The sequence below is a fragment of the Canis aureus genome, chromosome 21 (genome assembly GCF_053574225.1).
Source record: "Canis aureus isolate CA01 chromosome 21, VMU_Caureus_v.1.0, whole genome shotgun sequence".
NCBI lineage: Eukaryota > Metazoa > Chordata > Mammalia > Carnivora > Canidae > Canis > Canis aureus.
In genome coordinates this window covers 49,971,999-49,991,057 of record NC_135631.1, presented here as the reverse complement: position 1 = coordinate 49,991,057, position 19,059 = coordinate 49,971,999, and the positions used below count along the sequence as shown (strand labels likewise).

Genomic DNA, 19,059 nt, shown 5'->3' with positions numbered 1-19,059 from the left:
TTACCTATCAATAACAACTTTTGTTATTGGAGATTAAGTTCTTACCTATCAATAACAACTTTTTTGATTGGAGATTAAATTCTCCAATCAAAAAAACATAGTGGCTGAGTAGATTTTGAAAAAGAAAGAAGAAAGAAAGAAAGAAAGAAAGAAAGAAAGAAAGAAAGAAAGAAAGAAAGAAAGAAAGAAAGAAAGAAGAAAGAAAGAGAAAGAAGGAAGGAAGGAAGGAAGGAAGGAAGGAAGGAAGGAAGGAAGGAAGGAAGGAAGGAAGGAAGGAAGGAAAGAGAGAGAGAGAAGAGAGAAAGAAAGAAGAAAGAAAGAAAGAAAGAAAGAAAGAAAGAAAGAAAGAAAGAAAGAAAGAAAGAAAAAAAGAAAGAACTATATGCTGCATACAAGAGACTCAAGCTTTGAAGGCACACATATGCTCAACATAAAGGAATGTAGAATAAAAAGATATTCCGGGATCCCTGGGTGGCGCAGCGGTTTAGCACCTGCTAAAGGCCCAGGGCGCGATCCTGGAGACCCAGGATCGAATCCCACGTCGGGCTCCCGGTACATGGAGCCTGCTGCTCCCTCTGCCTATGTCTCTGCCTCTCTCTCTCTCTCTCTCTCTCTCTGTGACTATCATAAAAAAAAAAATTAAAAAAATAAATAAATAAATAAAATAAAAAGATATTCCATGCAAATGGTAACCAATAGAGCAGAGGTGGCTATACTTACATCAGACAAAATATATTTTAAATTACAAACTGTCCAAAGAAACAAAGAAGGTTGATCATATAAAGATAAAAGGGTCAATTTAACATGAAGCTATAACAGTTATAAATAAACATGCACCCAACATCAAAGCATGTAAATAGATAAAGCTAACACTGACGGATCTGAAGGAAAAAATAGACAGCAATACAATAATACGAGAAGATTCTACTCTCCCTAATAGATAGATCACAGAGACAGTATCACTGAAGAAACAACAGAACTGAACAACATTATAAAACACATGGACCTAACAGGCATATACAGACTTCCCACCAACAGCAGAACATTCTTCCTAAGTGCACAAGGAACACTCTGCAAAACAGATTCATGTGATTTCACAAAACAAGTCTCAACAAATTCAAGCAGATAAAAATCATTTCAAGGTTAGACTTAAAGGTGAGATCTGAAATTGTAAAACTCCTAGAAAATAAGGGAAAAGTTCCTTGATATTGGTTTTGGTTTTGATTTTTTTTTTTTTAATATGACCCTAAAAGCACAGGCAACAAAAGCAAAAATAAACAAATGGGACTACATCTAAAAAATTGTCTGCACAGCCCAGGAAATAATAAAATGAAAAGGAAACCTATAGAATGGCAGAAAATATTATCTAATAAGGGGTTAATATGTAAAATATACAAGGAGTTCATATAATTCAATAGCAAAGAAAAAAATAACCCAATTTAAAAATAGGCAAAGCACTTGAATCAACATTTTTCAAAGAAGACATACTAATGGCTAATAGGTACATGAAAAAATGCTCAACATCACTAAAAAAGACAGGCAAATCAAAACCACAATGAGATGTCACTTCACATCAGTTAGGATGGCTATTGTCAAAAACACAAGAGATGACAACTGTCGGTGAGGGTGTGAAGAAAAGGGAAATGTACATTGTTGGTGGCCCACACCCACCTCCCCTCTAGCAACCCTTGGTTTGTTCCCTTCAGTAAAGAGTCTGTTTTTTTATTTGCCTCCCTCTTTTTCCCATGTTCATCTATTTCGTTTCTAAAATTCCACATGAGTGAAATCACGTGGTATTTGTCTTTCTCTGACTGACCTATTTTGCTTAGCATAATACACTCTAGCTCCAACCGTGTCATTGGAAATGGCAAGATTTCATTCTTTTTGATGGCTGAGTAATATTCCATTGTATATATATTCCATTTCTCCCTTATCCATTCATCAGTTGATGGACATTTGGGCTCTTTCCATAGTTTAGCTATTGTTGATAATGCTGCTACAAATATTGGAGTGCATGTACCCCTTCAAATCAGATTTTTGTATCCTTTAGATAAATGCCTAGTAGTACAACTACTGGATCATAGAGTAGTTATAATTTTAACTTTTTTGAGGAGGACCACCTGAGTGGCTCAGTGGTTGACCATCTGCCTTTGGCTCAGGTCATGATTCTCGGGTCCTGGGATCAAGTCCCACAGTCCCCTGTGGGGAGCCTGCTTCTCCCTCTGCCTATTACTCTGCCTCTGTGCCTCTCATGAATAAATAAATAAAATCTCTAAAAAAAAAACCACAATTTTTTTGAGGACCCTCCATACTGTTTTCCAGAGTGGCTGAACCAGTTTGCATTCCCACCAACAATGTAAGAGGGCTCCTCTTTCCCCACATCCTTGCCAACATCTGTTCTTTCCTGTGTTAATTTTAGCCATTCTGACAGGTGTGAGGTGATATTTCACTGTCGTTTTGATCTGCATTTCCCTGATGATGAGTGATATGCATCTTTTCATGTGTCTGTTAGCCATCTGTATGTCTTCTTTGGAAAAATGTCTATTCCTATCTTTTGCCCATTTCTTAACTAGATTATTTGTTTTTTGGGTATCACCGGCATCTTCCATAAATCAGAGAGGTTGGAAAAATGAAATAATGGAAAGTCTAAAAAAATACTCAAAAACAAGATGTTTCCAAAAAGTACTTTAAACAGTTCAACATACTAGCAAAGGGGTTTCTACATCTATTTATATCTGAATCATTGCATTGATTTTCAATGTGAAAATGCTGATCTTAAGGATCCCTATAACATCACCCCCAACCAAAGACAAATTTCCCACTGAGAAATATTGGGAAGTGGGGAAGAGATAGGGATCATGTAAGAAATACTGCTAGGTCATAAGACAGCAAAATACATACACAACCTAAGACGCTCTGGAGGATTGATTTATTTGCATATCGTGAGGAAGAGCTGAAACCCACCACGCAACAAGGACAGGACCAACCCTCAAAAAATGGCAGAATGGAAAAGTGGAAAGAACCTAAGGATGGCTTTTGAACCACTGAATAATTCAACCCTGGGAAACCCCAGCATTGAGATATTCAGAGATAAATTTCCTCAAAGTTTGTATCACTTCAATTGAGTTTCCTATAACTCAGGGCCAAACGCATTCGGATCAATACACTGTCTCATAAGTAAGCAGAAGCACCTAAGAAAATGTTTCCATTTTTTTATGTTTTTATGTTTACTTTAAAATTCCCCCAGAGAAATAAATGTAAACTCATGCAAATAATGTGAATGTTCTACACCTGCATGGAAGATAAATAATTTCAATTAGCCCGTAGACTCTGCTACCCCAAAAATACTTTGCTAATGTTGATAGACAACCATCCCTGGTCAGCCTCCCAAGACCCATGATCTCCATGCACAGAGACACCAAGATTGTGCCACATGCCGTGCGGTCCTCCCACCTCCTACATTCACACACCCACCCACACTTCCACCTCAGCTTTCTTGCAACCAAGGACCCCACAGAATAAGGACTTCAGACTGGCTTAAAACACAGTAAAAGGCTAAAGGGACTACACCAAACCCTGACAACACTAGTAAAGTTTAATGACAAAGAAATGGCTATTTTAATGCTCTGAGACTTTTTCAGCAGTAACACACTCATTGAAAACCAAAGGGGAGAGCAAAGGAAAGCTCAGTGTTCAAGGTCAGAGAGGAGCTAATTTCATTGCAGAGGGTTGCACTACCCTAAGTTTCCTTCTGATGACCTAACTCTATTAATTATATCTGTGTTCAAACCATATCCACCACTTAGCCAGGTGAGGTGGATGTTAGGTGTTAGACATTAGGTGGATAGTAAAGGTTCCCTTTATTCTGAGTCCCTCACCTCCTTGGGATAATGATTTATCAATTTAATCTTTACAGTGAAGAGTTCCTGGTTTTATTGATCTGCTCTATTGTTTTGTTTTGCATTATTTCATTTATCTCTTATCTTTTATTATTTCCTTCCTTCTACTAACTTTGGGCTTTGTTTTTTCCAGCTCTTTCAGGGGTGAGGCTAGGTTTATTTGACACTTTTTTTTTTTTTTTTTTTTTTGCTCCTTGAGGTAGGCCTGTATTGCTATAATCTTCTTAGAATAGCTTTTGCTGCCTCCTCAAGGTTTTAGATCATTGTGTTTTCATTTTGTTTCCATCTAGTTTTTGATTACCTCTTTTATTTCTTGGCTGACATATTCATTCTTAAATGGCATGCTATTTAACCTCCATGTATTTGTTTTTTCCACACATTTTCTTGTGGTTGATTTTTAGTTTCATAGCCTTGTGGTTGCAAAAGATACGTGGTATGGCTTCAACCTTTTTGAATTTGTGGAGATTTCCTTTGTGGCCTAACATGTGATCTATTCCAGAGAAAATTCCATGGGCATCTGAAAAGAATGTGTATTCTGCTGTTTTAGGATGGAATGTTCTGTATATATATATATATATATATATATATATATATATCCATCTATATGCTGTATGTGTGTGTGTGTGTGTGTGTGTATCCATCTGGTCCAATGTGTTATTCAAAGCCACTTTTTTGTTTAGATGATATATCTATATAAGTGGAGTATTAAAGTCCCCCTACTATTATTGTATTACTAATATTTTATTACTGTATCAATTACTTCCTATATGCTGTTAATAGCCGCTTTATGTATTTGGGTACCCCCATGTTGGTGCATAAATATTTACAATTATTATATTTTCTTGTAGACTACTCCCTTTATGATTATAGTGTCCTTCTTTGTCTATTACAGTTTTTAAGTCTGTTTTGTCCAGTGTAAGTATTGCATTGCTACCTTCACTTCCATTTGCATGATAAATGTTTTCATATCCTTTCACTTTGAATCTGCAGATGTCTTTAGGTCTGAAATGAATCTCTTGTAGGCAGTATACAAATGTTTTGCTTTTCTATCCATTTGGTAGCCTATGTCTTTTGATTGGAGCATTTAGTCTATTTACATAATTATATATATAAAAAATATATATAAGTATATATATAAAACATGTTATAAAATATATTAACTTATATGTATTTGTATATAGTCTATATACAAAATAATTATTGATAGGTATGTACTTAACTGCCATTTTATTATTTGTTTTATGGCTGCTTTGTAGTTTTTTATCCCTTCTCTTGCGCTCTTCCCTTGGGTTTGATGACTTTCTTTAGTGATATATTTGGGTTCCTTTCTCTTTATTTTCTGTATATCTATTACAGGTTTTTGATTTGTGGTTATTGTTAGGTTGATATTTAACATTATATATATATATATATATATATACCAGTTTTTATTAGATTGGTGGTGGTCAATTAAGTTTGATCCCATTCTAAAACCACTAAATCTTTGCCCCCACTCACATTTTATGTATATGATATTTCACACACAAAAGTATGTGAACTTTATGAATCTTTAACTGATTTTTATAGATATAATTGATTTTAATGCTTTTGTGCTTAACCTCCATAATGGTTTTATATGTAATTAATCTACTTTTTATTATATTTTTATGCACCCGTGAAATTTTTTCCTTTTGTAAACTTCTTTCTCAAGATCATGGCCAAAAAAAAAAAAAAAAAAAAAAAGATCATGGCCTTTCCTTTACACTCAAAGGATTCCTTTTAAAATTTCTTACAGAGCTGGTTTAGTGGTAATAAACTCTTTTAATTTTTGTTTGGGAAACTATCTCTCCTATTCTGAATGACAGTCTTGCTAGACAGAATATTTAGGGTTACTGGGGGTTTGTTTTCTTTTTTCCTTTTAGCACTTTAAATATAGCAGGCCACTCCTTTTAGGCTTGCAAAGTTTCTGCTAAAAAACCAGCTGATAGCTTTATAAGGTTTCCCTTGTAGGTCTTTTTTCTTTATGTTTTTAAAATTCTTTATCACTACTTTTTGCCATTTTAATTACTGTGTCTTGGTATGGACTTCCTTGAGTTGATTTTGTTAGGGGCTCTCTGTGCCTCCTGAATCTGGATGTCTGTTTCCTATTCTAGATGAGGGAAGTTTTCAGCTATTATTTCTTCATATAAAGTTTCTGCTCCCTTTTCTCTCTTCTCTTTCTGGGGTCCCTATAATGCCAATGTTACTAAGTTTGATGATGATGCTGAGTTCCCTTAACCTAGCTTCATTTTTTATTCTTTTCTTTTTGCTGTTCAGCTAGATTGCTTTCCATTACTCTATTCTTCTGCTTCTTGTAGTCTAGGATTTATTCCCTCCAGTGTATTTTTAATTTCAGTTACTAAGTTCTTTATCTCTGATTAGTTCCTTATAAACAGTGTTAGAAAACGTAAAAAAGAACCAAGCAGAGATAAAATCTCTATGAAGAATATTGCTTTATCTCCGTTTCATTTAGCCCTTTTGCTGTGATTTTGTCCTGTTCTTTCATTTGGGATATATTCCTCTCTCCTTATTTTGTCTAACTCTCTGTGTTTGTTTCTACATATCAGGAAAGTAATTTATGTCTCTTGATCTGAAAAGTACTGGCCTTATGAAGAGGTCCTGTAGTGCCTTGTAGTGCAATGCTCCTTCTTCACTAGAGCCTGGCACTTCAGGAGTGTCTCCTATGTGTGCTGCATGCACCCTACATGTGGTTGAGTCAGGTTTGCCTTTGGTTCACTGAGTTACAATGGCTCTCTTTGCCTGTTGTGGCCAGGGTTTGGCCACTGCACTGTTAGAGAGACAGTGTGGGGCCATACTGGGCTTGTAGTTCCATCAGACCACATGCCTGCTATCAGTCCATCTGCCAGGACTGTAGTCACACTTAACTGCAAGGTGCTCTCTGAGTCATTCCCTGAAAGGCTTTCATTGGTAGGCAGGGCCTGCAGTCAGACCAGATGTTTGCTCCCCAACAGTGTCTTGGGGTTGCAGTGACTACAGGCCTCTTTGTGCTGCCTCCTGTGAAGTTTTTGTTGGGGGGTGGGGCTGGCAGTCAGATCAAATGTCTGCACCCAGTCCGCTGCTGGGGCTGCAGTGGAACTGGTGTGCGTGGTTATCTTCCTCTTTCCCCCTAACAGGAGTTACTTTGGAGTGGTGTTGGCCACTGTTGGGCCTGCTTGAAGAATGAGAAGCTTCTGGAGCTGCTCTGGATGGATTTCTGCCTCATGGGGCTGGTTGCAGAGGGAGGTCTGCAAGAGAACGTGAAGCAGAGCACATGGTGTTAGTTAGCAAGATATATGCTTGTCCACTTGCAGGAGAGACCCGGAGCTACCCTGGACGGACTCCTGCCAGGTGAGCTTAGTTGGATGGGGCAAGTCCATAGAAGAACATGGGAGCAGGGCATGTTGTATTAGCAAGGTCTATGCAGACGCTTTTGGGACTGCTTGAAGGATGAGAGCTGATCAGGCTCCTTCGGTGGGATCCCTGTCAGTTAGGGTGGGTTGGATGGGTCAAACCCAAAGGAGAACACAGGGTAGGACACACGGTATTAATAAGCTATATGGAGAATGTTCAAGCTGGCTCTTGCAGGTGTCTGGGTGTTTAGCCCGGGCAGGGGGCAGGTGTGAGAAATGGTCTCTGCCATCTTTTATTCTTGAAAAAGTCTCCTAAAGATACCTGCCCCTCCAGTGCAAGTTCTGTTATTAGTAAATAATCTCCTTCCTGTATACCCCAGGTACTTTTCAAACTGCTGCTCTGTCTTGTATCTTGGAGGGATTGTTTCCCATTCCCCTCTGGCTCTCCTAGAGTAGATCCCATTGATTTTTAAAGCTCCCAGTGTTAAGTCCCACTGACTGTAAAAACTCACAAAGTTAAGCCCCTCTGGTTTTTAAAGCCAAATGTTACGGGGGTTCATCTTCCCAGTGCAGGTCCCCTGTGTCGAGGGTATCTGGTATTGGGTGTGTTCCTCTCCCTTCTCTGTGCTGGTGGTATTCCTCCTCCCATTTAGTCTAAGTTAGTTAACTTGGCTCACTGGTTAGTTTGGCTCCTGACTGGTTAGTTTGACTCCTGATTGACCAGGACCCTGCCCTTTCTACCATTTTTCAACGTGACCTGTCTATGATTAATCATGGAGTCTGTTCTTCCAATCTTTGGTTCATTTTCTGGGTTAGTTACATCAATGCGGCTATCATCCAGGTGTATCTGTTGTATGGGTTGAACTTAGGATCCTCCCACGCTGTCATCTTCTCAGAGTTCCTGCCAACCCTGTTAGTCTCATAGGTGTAGTTTAACTCCTATTCAGAAGGAAGTCTTCAAGGGCAGCCATTGCCCACAGATATGGTCATATGGCAGCCTGACCAGCCACCACAGTGATGGCCCCTAACACCCAGCTCAGGTGACCAGTGTGCCCAGATGTCATAATTTTGAAGACAAGTTCCTTTCCTGCAAGGAAACAGAAAAAGTTTCAAGTAACCTGTGGTCTCAATTCCACTAGGAGAAACCTTTTCCCTATCTGTGATTTGTTGTCTTCTTGTGCAATTCATAAAAGTTGTAAGTGAACCTCAGCTTCTGCAGGGGTAACCACCACATATTTTTACTCTTTCCATCAATAACACAAAGCAGGAAACAGACATATTCATAGATCCTCACTTCAGCGCAGCATAAAATGCAGTGAACTGCGGCACAAATTCACTCATTCACTCACTCCACTGCCCATCTCAGCAAGGCTTTGGACTGCACCAAGTTAGTTTCCCACAGAATAATCATGTAATGGGGTAATGGACTATAAAAACTTTCATTAATAGTGATTTAGCTACAATATCTATTTTAAACAGTATTTTTTTCAATTATGTTTTAGGCAAAATAATGCCTCTTCCTCCCCTCAAAAATATTCACAAACAAATGCCTGAACCTATCTGTCACTTTACATGGCAAAAAGACTTTGCAGGTGTGATTAGGTTAAGCATCCTGAGATGGGGAGATTATCCTGGCTAATTTGGGAAAGCACCATGTATTCACTAGAGGCTTGATAAGTGACAGAGGGAAGCAGAACTGAGAGAAATTTGAAGGTACTATTCTTTGAAAATGGAAGAAGGGACCAGCAGTCAAGGAATGAAGGTAGACTTTAGAAACTGAAAAGGCAAGGAAACAAATTCTCCACCAGAACCTCCAGTAGGAATGCAGCGCAGCCGACACCCTAATTTTAGTGAGTCCAATTTGACTTCTGGCCTCCAGAACTTTAATACGTTTGTGTTGTTTTAAGCCATTAAGTTTAAGCTAATTTGTTACAGCTGTAATAAAAACTAATACAGACCTCATAGCAAGTTCTTTTTTCTTAGCACAGTATCATCATTCACTTCTTCTCCCAAAGGCTCACATTTATGGGGATTTGCCCTACACCATCATCTCAATTCAATGTGACCAGTTTTCTTCATTTTCCAATCCATGAACCCCCTTCTAATTTTACACCTGCCAGACTAACCCTAAATCAGCCATTTTAACAATAACCCCCTAGAACTCTCTTACTACTGACATACTGCCATGGTCCTAGCACCAATCCCAACTCTAGCAGCTACTTTCTCATTCCTCTGCTCCCTTGTCATTCAGAGGCAAGCCAGGACACTTGGCTGTATCCATAGGACTATTCAAAATGTTCATTCTAAATCTTAATTATCAATGCTCTTCAATGCATAGGTATATGGCATCTAAGTGGCCCATCCTCAGCTCTCTCAGACTTTTGCCATTACTTAAATTCAGATTCTTTCCAACTCACCTTCACGGATTACTTTAACAACAACAAAAATAACATATCACAGTTGTCCCAACCTCTTCCCACTAAACCTAAAATATATCTGCACCTTCCCTACTGCTCATCTCATTTCCTAACTCAAGCCACATTCTCTTTCCTCAAGGTAACCTCTATATCCAAGCTCCTGATCCTCTACTAAACTTTTCTGAACTAAGTTCCCCTAGGAGCTTAAGATCTAAAAGGTTCACAGACCACAAACAGGCAATTTGGGTCCTGAAATACCTGAGGTCCTGAAAGTGGCTTACCCAGATCTGGCACTTAACTCATACCTGAGGGGGCAATCAGCATAGTCTTCCTAGACATCACCTGAGCATCTTCAACTATGGTAGGAGCTCAAATAGCAAAGTAAGAGGGGAGGGAAACAAGCAGAGATCATGTGTCTTCAGGGACCTGCAGCAAACTGTTCTGTCTGGCTGGGCTGACTAAAGACTGTCGTCTCTTCCTCTTATCAGAAGCACTGTGCATCTGTTAAAAAAAAAAAATAAAGATGTCTGGGGGTTGCCTAGAGACAATGCTCAGAATCTGTTGATCCAGCTTACACAAAGAGCTAAGTTACAAGCAGGAAATTTTCCTATGGCCTCTCTCAACACTAAAGCATTTCTCTTTCTATAGGTGAACCAATCAAGTTAATGAAAGCTTAAGTAATTTACTCAAAGCCTTCCAGCCAATATACAAAAGAGTTGAGATTCTATAACACCATGGTCATGCCATCATCTACTATGGTCTGAATGTTCACATCCCCTCAAAATTCATATGTGGAAACCCTAATGACTGATGTGATGGTATTAGGAGGTGGAGCCTCTGAGAGGTGATTAGGTCACAAGGCCTTCATGAATGGGATTAGTGCTCCTATAAAAGAGATCCCACAGAGACCTCTTGCGCCTTCCACCAAGTGAGGACACAGTCAGAAGGTGCTTGGCTATGAATCAGGAAGAGGGCCCTTACTAGGGGCTCCAGCCTTGATCTTGGACTTCCCAGCCTCTGGAGCCATGAGAAATAAATTTCTGTTGTTTGTACCAGCAGGTAGTATTTTGTTATAGCAGCCCAAATGGACTGAGACACCATCCAAACACTGACAAGTTTAGGGACTCCTGGGTGGCTCAGCGGTTTAGCATCTGCCTTTGGCTCAGGGCGTGATCCTGGAGTCCCAGGATTGAGTCCAACATGGGGCTCCCCGCATGGAGCCTGCTTCTCCCTCTGCCTGTGTCTCTGCCTTTCTCTCTCTGTCTCTCATGAATAAATAAATAAAATCTTTTTAAAAAATTGACAAGTTTAACAAGATGAGATGAAGAGGGGAATCCCTGGGTGGCTCAGCAGTTTAGTGTCTGCCTTTGGCCCAGGGTGTGATCCTGGAGACCTGGGATCGAGTCCCACATCGGGCTCCCTGCATGGGGCCTGCTTCTCGCTCTGCCTCTCTCTCTTTCATGAATAAATAAAGTTTAAAAAAAAAAAAAAAAAGGTGAGATGAAGAATGTAATGTGAAATATAATTAGAATAAGTATATAGTCCTCAATTTCAGTTTTTAAAATTATAATAAATTATAATAAACATCTCCACAACTGTTGTGAGGACTTGTGGCTTACCAGAAGAACATATTAAAACGATTGAAGTGTCACAGAATACTCAGTGTGAATCTCTGGGCTTATCTTATCTGCATATGACAAGGTCCACACTAGGGTTTTGACAGAGCCAGTCAGCCGTACCTATAGAACAGAGTGTCCTAACTGTTCAAATAAGTCACAATGGGGAAGAGATAGGAAGCAAGCCAAAGGCTGCATGACAAAATATACTCACCACTGTAGTGCACCAACAACCCAGCCCACTTAACTCAAGCAGCATCTTTGATGACAGATCACAGAAGAGTACAACACAAATACGACGTAAATGGACAGCAAAATGACCTTGCAGATCTCACCAAAAAAAACGCAGTATCTCATGAAAGTTATAGAAGGGACAAAAGAATCTGGCAGTTAAGACCTTAATAATGACCCACAGATGCCCAAAGGAGAATGACATGAATAAAAAAAGACCAAGAGAAGCTAGAGATGGGGGTAGAGGGTGGATTACTAGAGCAAATAATGATGGAGGAAAAAACTTTTTAAAATTTCATTAGGATCATGCCTCTCACTTCCAATGCCAAGTGAAGACTATCCTATTATTCATCATAGATTTTTGTCAGAAAAATTAATCTCGGGCAGCCCACTGGCGCGGCGGTTTAGCACCGCCTGTAGCCTGGGGCGTGATCCTGGAGACCCGGGATTGAGTCCCACATCAGGCTCCCTGCAGGGAGCCTGCTTCTCCCTCTGCCAGTGTCTCTGCCTCTCTCTCTCTCTGGGTCTCTCATGAATAAATAAAATCTTTAAAAAAAATTAATCTCTCCCTCACCCCCAAAATTGATTCATAATTATAAAAATACTTAGATCAAACTAATTTATTTTTATAGTCTGGGCTTTATTTTTTCGCCATTATTAACTACAAAATTTTGGCCCTTGTTTTAAGTAGATTCACTCTGTTTCCAGGACCAATCATTTTCAAACAGTAAGAATTTCTTGAGTTTGACAGAGTTTTCTCAAAAGGCAGCTGTGAGGATGGTGAGATGTTTCAAAACCACATCTTTGGAGAAATGACAGAGGGAACGAACCTTGAGGGGAACACAGTGGGGACTACCATAGCTGTGTTCAGATACTGAAGGGTTGACACTGTGATTCTATTTCTTCTGAAAAGCCCAAGAATGCAGAACTAAAACTATGTAAAAACAGTGCAGACACTTCTCCTCAAATAACAGAAAACTTTAACAACTGAAGTTCTCCAAAAAGTTGATGCACTGTTTTGAGAGACAGTAAGTTTCCATTACTACAGGTGTTAAACAGATTAGAGTTAAGTCCTAGTACAGGTGTTGCATTCTTCAGAGTCCATGGCTAACCAATGACCTTCCCCTCTCCTACCAGGGACCTACTCAGCTCCTTCCCCCGTGATCATTATCCAAAGATCTGTTTTACTCATTCAAATATTTACTGAGTTCTATTCTGTGGTAAGTACTGTTCTAGGAGCTGGGGATATTTCAGTGAACAAAATGGAGCAAACCTTTAATGTAATATTCCATATAATGTAAATTCCATCATATTTTAGAGGTAATGGATACAGAGAGGAAATTGGTTTGAGCAAGGAGGCTGGAAGGGGAACTGGGCTAGAATGTTACATAGGGTGTTCAAGATAGGGCTCATTGAGGGTGACATGCGAGATGATAAACATGAGTTCTAGGAAAATCACTTGTCATCCTATGGCTAGATAATCAAGTGACCACTAGCCTAACCCATGTTTCTTCTAGAGTCGCTTCCCCGCAGTTGGCCTTTATAGCTGTGCACAACACAGAAGAGAGCAAGGGCTAATTAGAGTCCCAAGTCTGGCCCTCCTCACATACCTGGAGCCAGGTTTCCCTACTTCAGAGCAAGTGCTTGCCACTGGATTCATTTATCACTGCCAACTCTTATCCATCAGCACCCAGCCTCCCATGGAGCCTCTAAGGATAACACACTCCCTATAGTCTTCTTTTTCATTCAAATTGCATGTCACTCAGATTCTAAAAGCTCTATAGAGTGAGAGGGTTGAAAAAGTTTATTTCGGAGAACTGGCACCCAAGGGCTGCCACAATTGTTGGCATTCCAGGGCACAGGAGATATTTGGCAAGAAACAACAACAACAAAAACAAACTTTTAAACATGACTTGGTTCTAATATCAAGATTCTCAGGCATCAAAATACATAGGACTTTAGGAAAACAGTAAGCCCCTTATTTTCCTTAGTTTCAAAAGACCATATTCATTCACTTTCCAACTTTTTCTTTCTAGGAGAAGACCTCTCCTTTTTCTAGCCTGTTCTTTTGTAGGAACAACTTTGAAATACATGGAACAACCTCACTTAAAGGTTTCCAGTTTGAGGTTCCAGGGGAGAATAAAAATGATACCCATGCCAGTCCCTTCAATAAAGTAACCCAGTAGAGTTCAGTCCCCGCTGTGAATAGATGCAAAAGAGCTCCCAGCACTTGCACTGGGAAACCTTATATTAAATAGTACACTACATATTTCTAGGCTCATTTCAGAGTCCTTAGAACAAAAACTACTAAATATATTATAAAAGCATCAACAGGGGGATCCCTGGGTGGCTCAGCGGTTTGGCGCCTGCCTTCAGCCCAGAGTGTGATCCTGGGGTCCCAGGATCGAGTCCTGCATTGGGCTCCCTGCGTGGAGCCTGCTTCTCCCTCTGCCTGTGTCTCTGCCTGTCTCTCTCTCTCTCTCATGAATAAATGAATAAAATCTTAAAAAAAAAAAAAAAAAGAAGCATCAACAACCTGACCTCTAGAAAGAGACTGCAATGACATTATCTAGAAAATGAGGCACTCTGATAAAAAGCCCCTGGGAGGCACATACTCTTAGGGCCTAATTACTCCCCAGGTTCAACTAAAGCACGATCAGATCTGAAACTTTTTTTTTTCTTTTGGTTTCTAAGGTGCTGCTGCAGCTCAGGGAAGGCCACAGGGAATTCCTTTACCAGGGCTACTAGGAGACAGCTTAGCACATTCAGGCATCCTGAGGCCCTGTTCTCAGGGCCTCACAGGAGCCAATGAGCAGAAGAGAAGCATGGAACTTTAGAATTTTATTACCTGATTCTAGGACCACATTCATGACCTGGGTGCCTGGGACCTAAGCAGCTGGCACAGAGTGACAGGGGAGTGGGGGAAGATGAGATAAGGGCCCTCATCAGCTTCTCATGCAATTCATAGGAAACAGAGTGAACAGAAAGGAAAGGTCACTTCAGTAATGAGCTCCCAAGAAACCTCCATGGCAAAGGGATGGTGCTATCCACAGGCTAGGTTTCAGGGTGAGCACACAACCAAGTTTCCTAGGACAGTCCTGTTGATGGGTGCCTGCCATGCAGGCAGGTATTAGGAGCCCCCCATTTCATTTTCCTAAGTGTCACAGTTGAACAGTACAGTATATGGTTCCCCTAAGGAAGTGGAGGGAGTTCCTAGAGCATATTTTGCTAGTTTACCTGTTTCATGGAACACATATCTCTCCAAGCCCACCTCTGGTTTCAGGACATACTATGTGCAAATTCTTCCCATGTCTAAACCCAGCAGTGGGAAAGCCAGCAGTGCAGCATGGTGAGGTGGAGCCCGACTACCTGGGTTTATGTCCCAAGTCCTTCACATTTAACAGCAGTGAGACTGTGGACAAGTTCTTTATAACATCTTCCATTTGAAATAAAAATGAGAATAAAAGTAATGGCTGAGCTACTATTTGTAATCAGTTAATATTTGTAAAGTGCTTAGAACAGTGCTTGACACAGGGTAAGCACTCTATAAATGTCTGATAAGTAAAAAACAAATATGCAGTCTTTGTGTCTCCTAGGTAAGTGAATTTCTATAAAGAGATGGTGAGATGGGAGGAAAGCCCTTCTCAGAACAGTTTCTAGTTTCCCCCTCTACTCAGAGGTCTCTTGCCGGAATAAATAAAACCTCTCTGCCCGGTCCTGGGTGCTGGCTGGGAAGAGAGTGCTGCGGGGCTGGAACAGAATAACCGCTGCCAGCTAGTATATAATCAACCACACTACAACTACAATTGAACCGGGGCAAGCAGAACAAAGAAACAGAGGCAACTATCCCGGGTTGCAGGTGGCCGTCAGAGGCCACCGAAGGGCCCCATCAATAGTTTTATGTGCTTAACGTAAAGAGAACCCTTTGCCTCCTCACATACTTGGCCACTGTGATTGCCCACTTATGTATGTGATTCAGGACTTCAATAGCATCAAAGATGCTCTGACAACAGCCAATTTTAGATGAAAACATCTCAGCATCTATTTCACGGATAAAATCCCATGTGATGAAATACAAAAAAAAAAAAAAATCTCCTTAATTCCTCAGACACCTCTCCACCAGAAACAAAATAGGTGCTTAGGACAATCTTGTAAAAGTGAGCTACACCACACGATCCCATTAAAGACAAAAATTACCAGTTATCTAGCTATTTGACTTGTGAAAGCACCAGCCCAGTCATTTCAGTTTCCCTGCTATCACAGTTCTGCCTTTGAGATCGTGTCAACTTTCCAGACATGATCTGAACACCCTATTAAGATGATAAATTCCTATGCAACAAAACAGCTTCGTTGGAAAGAACTGGGTCCCTGAAGCAGTCTTGACTACATAACAGGGCACAGCACCACATACACTGAAGACCTAGAGGAAGCCAGGCAGTGGGATATAAAATTTTATCAAGAGCTGATTTTAAAAGGGGATTGGGAGGGGGCCTTGCATTCATAAGTACAGATGCATTGGGTTTTAGGTAAACAGTTGTCTCAGACTCACTTCTCCATAGCTCTGTCTGGTGCGTCACGGCCGGGATGTGATCTCTAAGGTCTTAAAATTCTGACCAAATGCAAAGAATGCAAGCGAAGAGGCACCCCGCAAAAAAACATGTATCAAGCCAGAGGGATATTAAGAACAAAATAAACAAAAATAAAAAGTCAGCCTGGCGCAAGAGGCTTTTCCATCAACCTCCCTTCCTAGTGCCAAGAACAAGCTCCCTCCCAACATTCCCTGATAATTATTTTTTAATCAGCTAAGAAAGCCAAGTCACTTCCAGCACAGACACCCAATATTAAAGAGTTCTCCAACCCTCTGGAATGGAAAAGACAGAAAGGGGCGTCAGCGTTCACCACCCATTTAACTCCGATGTCATTGATTTAAGGCAAATTTCCTCCAAAACAATGCAGCTGAGCAGGGAGTTGCGTGAACCCTAATCCAGACTCCACACCCCAGAGGATCCTATTAGCTCACATTGCAAAGAACCTGCTTGAGCAAAGACGGGGAGCCCCCCCCACCTCGGGGGCGCGACCTTCCAGGCCCGGGGCGCGCGGGGTGGGCGGGGGCGAGGGCACGAGGGGCGCTCCCACCCTCCCCCGCGGCGAGTCCCCCCCCAGGCTCCAGCGAACCGCGCCCAGCACCCAAGTCTCCGAGGGATTTCTCGCCGGGACCTGAAGCCCGCGCTCCACCTGACCCCACGTCCCGGGGCGGCGGCGGCCCAGGGCCCGGGGCGCGGCGCCCGCGGGGTCGCACCTGCACCGCCGGCCGCCGAGCCGCCCCACCCCGCAGCCTCCAGCCTCCAGCCCCGCCCGCGCCTGCACCGCCCCCGGCCCCCGGCCCCCGGCCCCCGGGCACCACCCCGCGGGCACCATCCCGCGCTCCTCGGCGGCGCTCGGGGTGCGAGGCTCAAAGGCCACACCTGGGTCTCCCCGGCCGCCGCGAGCAGCCCCGCAGCGCGGGGGAAGGGCCGTGGGGGAGACGGGCAGGGGCGCGGGCGGGGAGGCCCGGGAGCCGGGGCAGGCCGGAGGGGCCGTCGGGCGCCCGCACACGCAGGTCCGCGAGGCCGCCCGCCGCCGCCCGCCGCCGCCCGCCTCTCGGGTCCGCACAGGTGGTCCTCGGGGCGTCCGCGCCCCGCACCCGCGCAGCCCGGCATTGTTCGCGCTCGGCGGCGCAGCTGCGAGGCGCCCGGGGCGGCGCGGCCCGGCCTCGGCCCCTACCTCCACGAGCAGCCCGAGCAGCAGCGCCGCCACCCTCCGGGGCAGGCGGCCCATGGCTCCGGGTCCTCTCCGGGGTGCGCTGCTGTCGGGGCGCAGGCGCAGGTCAGCAGCGCGGGCCCGAGCGGTGAGCGCCACAGCGGAGCAGCTGCGGGGCTCAGGCCGCGGACGGCGGGGCTGCGGGGCGCGGGGCGGCGGGCGGGCGGGTGGGCGCCGAGCCTGGTGGCGCCGTGCAGCCCTCGCCGCGCAGCCCCGGCCGCGCCCCGCCCCCGGCCCCGCCCCGCCCCCCGCGCTCCGGGCTCCACCCCCGCGCGCTCCCGGCTCCGCCCTCGCCCCGCCCCCGGCCCCGCCCCGCCCTCGCGCCCCCGGCCCGCCCTCCTGGGCACGCGCCCGCGGGCACCGGCTCCCAGCCCGCGCCGCCCTCCCGAGCCGAGCCGGGGGCCCCGAGGCCCGGCGAGCGGGGGACGAGCTGGCGGGTGGCTCGGGCCCCGGCGGAGCCCGCCCTGTCACCTTTGAATAGACCCGGCAAGATCGCTGAAGGAGGCGAAGTCTTCGCGTGGGGGAGCCCGTTTGGGGGGCGCTGTCGGTGGACCCGCAGCATCCCCGGCCTCCGTGCGTCGCTCTCCCGCCGATTCCCACCCACCGCGGGCGCCCCGGGGACGGCCTGGGGCGAGGGCGACAGGCCGTGACTAAAGGGCTCCTTGCACCGCGCCCCCGGTGTAGATGCCGGTGCTTCGAGCTCTGCGTCCTCCTCCCGGCCCGGCCTACACCCCGCCACAGGTGGCCCCACGGTGGCCGGGTCTGGGATGTCCTCGGGCTCTGCTGCAGCCCCTCCCCACCTCCACTACCTCCCACCCACCACCCACCGTACTGTTTTCACCGCGTGAGTCAGATCCCAAGTCCTCGGGGCAGTCATTCAATAAGCATTCGTGTGAACCTGTGAGATGGACAGACCCCGAGCTGGAGGGCCAGGTACGGAGGTGGGCAAGAAAACTTAATTCATGACGTTTAAAGGGATCGTCGCTTGCAGGGCGCTGAGCGGCGGGACCCAGGCTCAAGGGTGACCGAGGAGCAGAAAGGACGGGAGCCTCCCCGTGACTGGACGTAGAGGAGGGAGTCATGGAAACACACAGCACCTAAGACTAGTCCCTGACGCTTTCTGGTCTTCGTCACGTGTACTCATCTGATGACTTTAAAATATGCAGCACTGGACTGTCCCTGTTAGAACCAAAACTTGCAAGACGAGCAGGAAAGATGACTGTGGGCTTTATCGTCACGGTAAGGGCACCCATCAGACAGGCCCACCAAGAGTCTTTGGACTCTCCTCACTATGACCTACTGTTTACAATTAGGGCATTTTACTGCTCTTTTAAGTGCAGAAGTCAGCTTGCAGAAAATGAAGCCGCAAGCCTGGTTATATAACGAAGATGCAAAAAATTGTTTTCTCCAATGACAATGTAAATGATCTCATCCTATAAAAATACCAACGACCTCTGATGGGGTCAGAACCTTAGTCAGTGTTCTAATCTATCAATCTCATCCCAAGAGTCGTCCCCCACGTCCCCCTGCTTCATTGGCTATATCCACACCAGTTGCCTTCATTGTGCTCAGCAGCTGGGTATCCAAGCAGTCCCTCATTAATAGACGCCTGACGTGTGTATACCATGTAATGGCATGTATTGCTCTGTATGTGAATTACATTTTCGTTCCGTTTTGAACATTATGCTAATACCTCCCTCCTGGATCTCTAACTCCACTGAGAAGATTG

At 44.1% G+C, this 19,059-nt stretch overlaps 1 protein-coding gene across 2 annotated transcripts in view; it reads right to left on the bottom strand.

Annotated features, from left to right (window-relative positions):
- The window catches only part of VOPP1 (VOPP1 WW domain binding protein), a 99,613-nt gene extending 81,165 nt beyond the window's left edge, over positions 1-18,448 (bottom strand). The window contains exon 1 of one of the 2 annotated variants that reach the window (XM_077864147.1): positions 18,158-18,448. In XM_077864147.1, coding sequence (XP_077720273.1) covers positions 18,158-18,412 — 255 coding nt within the window. In that variant the 5' untranslated portion in view covers positions 18,413-18,448. Of the gene's footprint in view, positions 1-17,294; positions 17,486-18,157 lie in introns of those variants that run through there. The other variant, XM_077864148.1, reaches the window with a different exon arrangement.
- Positions 18,449-19,059: the final 611 nt, after the last annotated feature.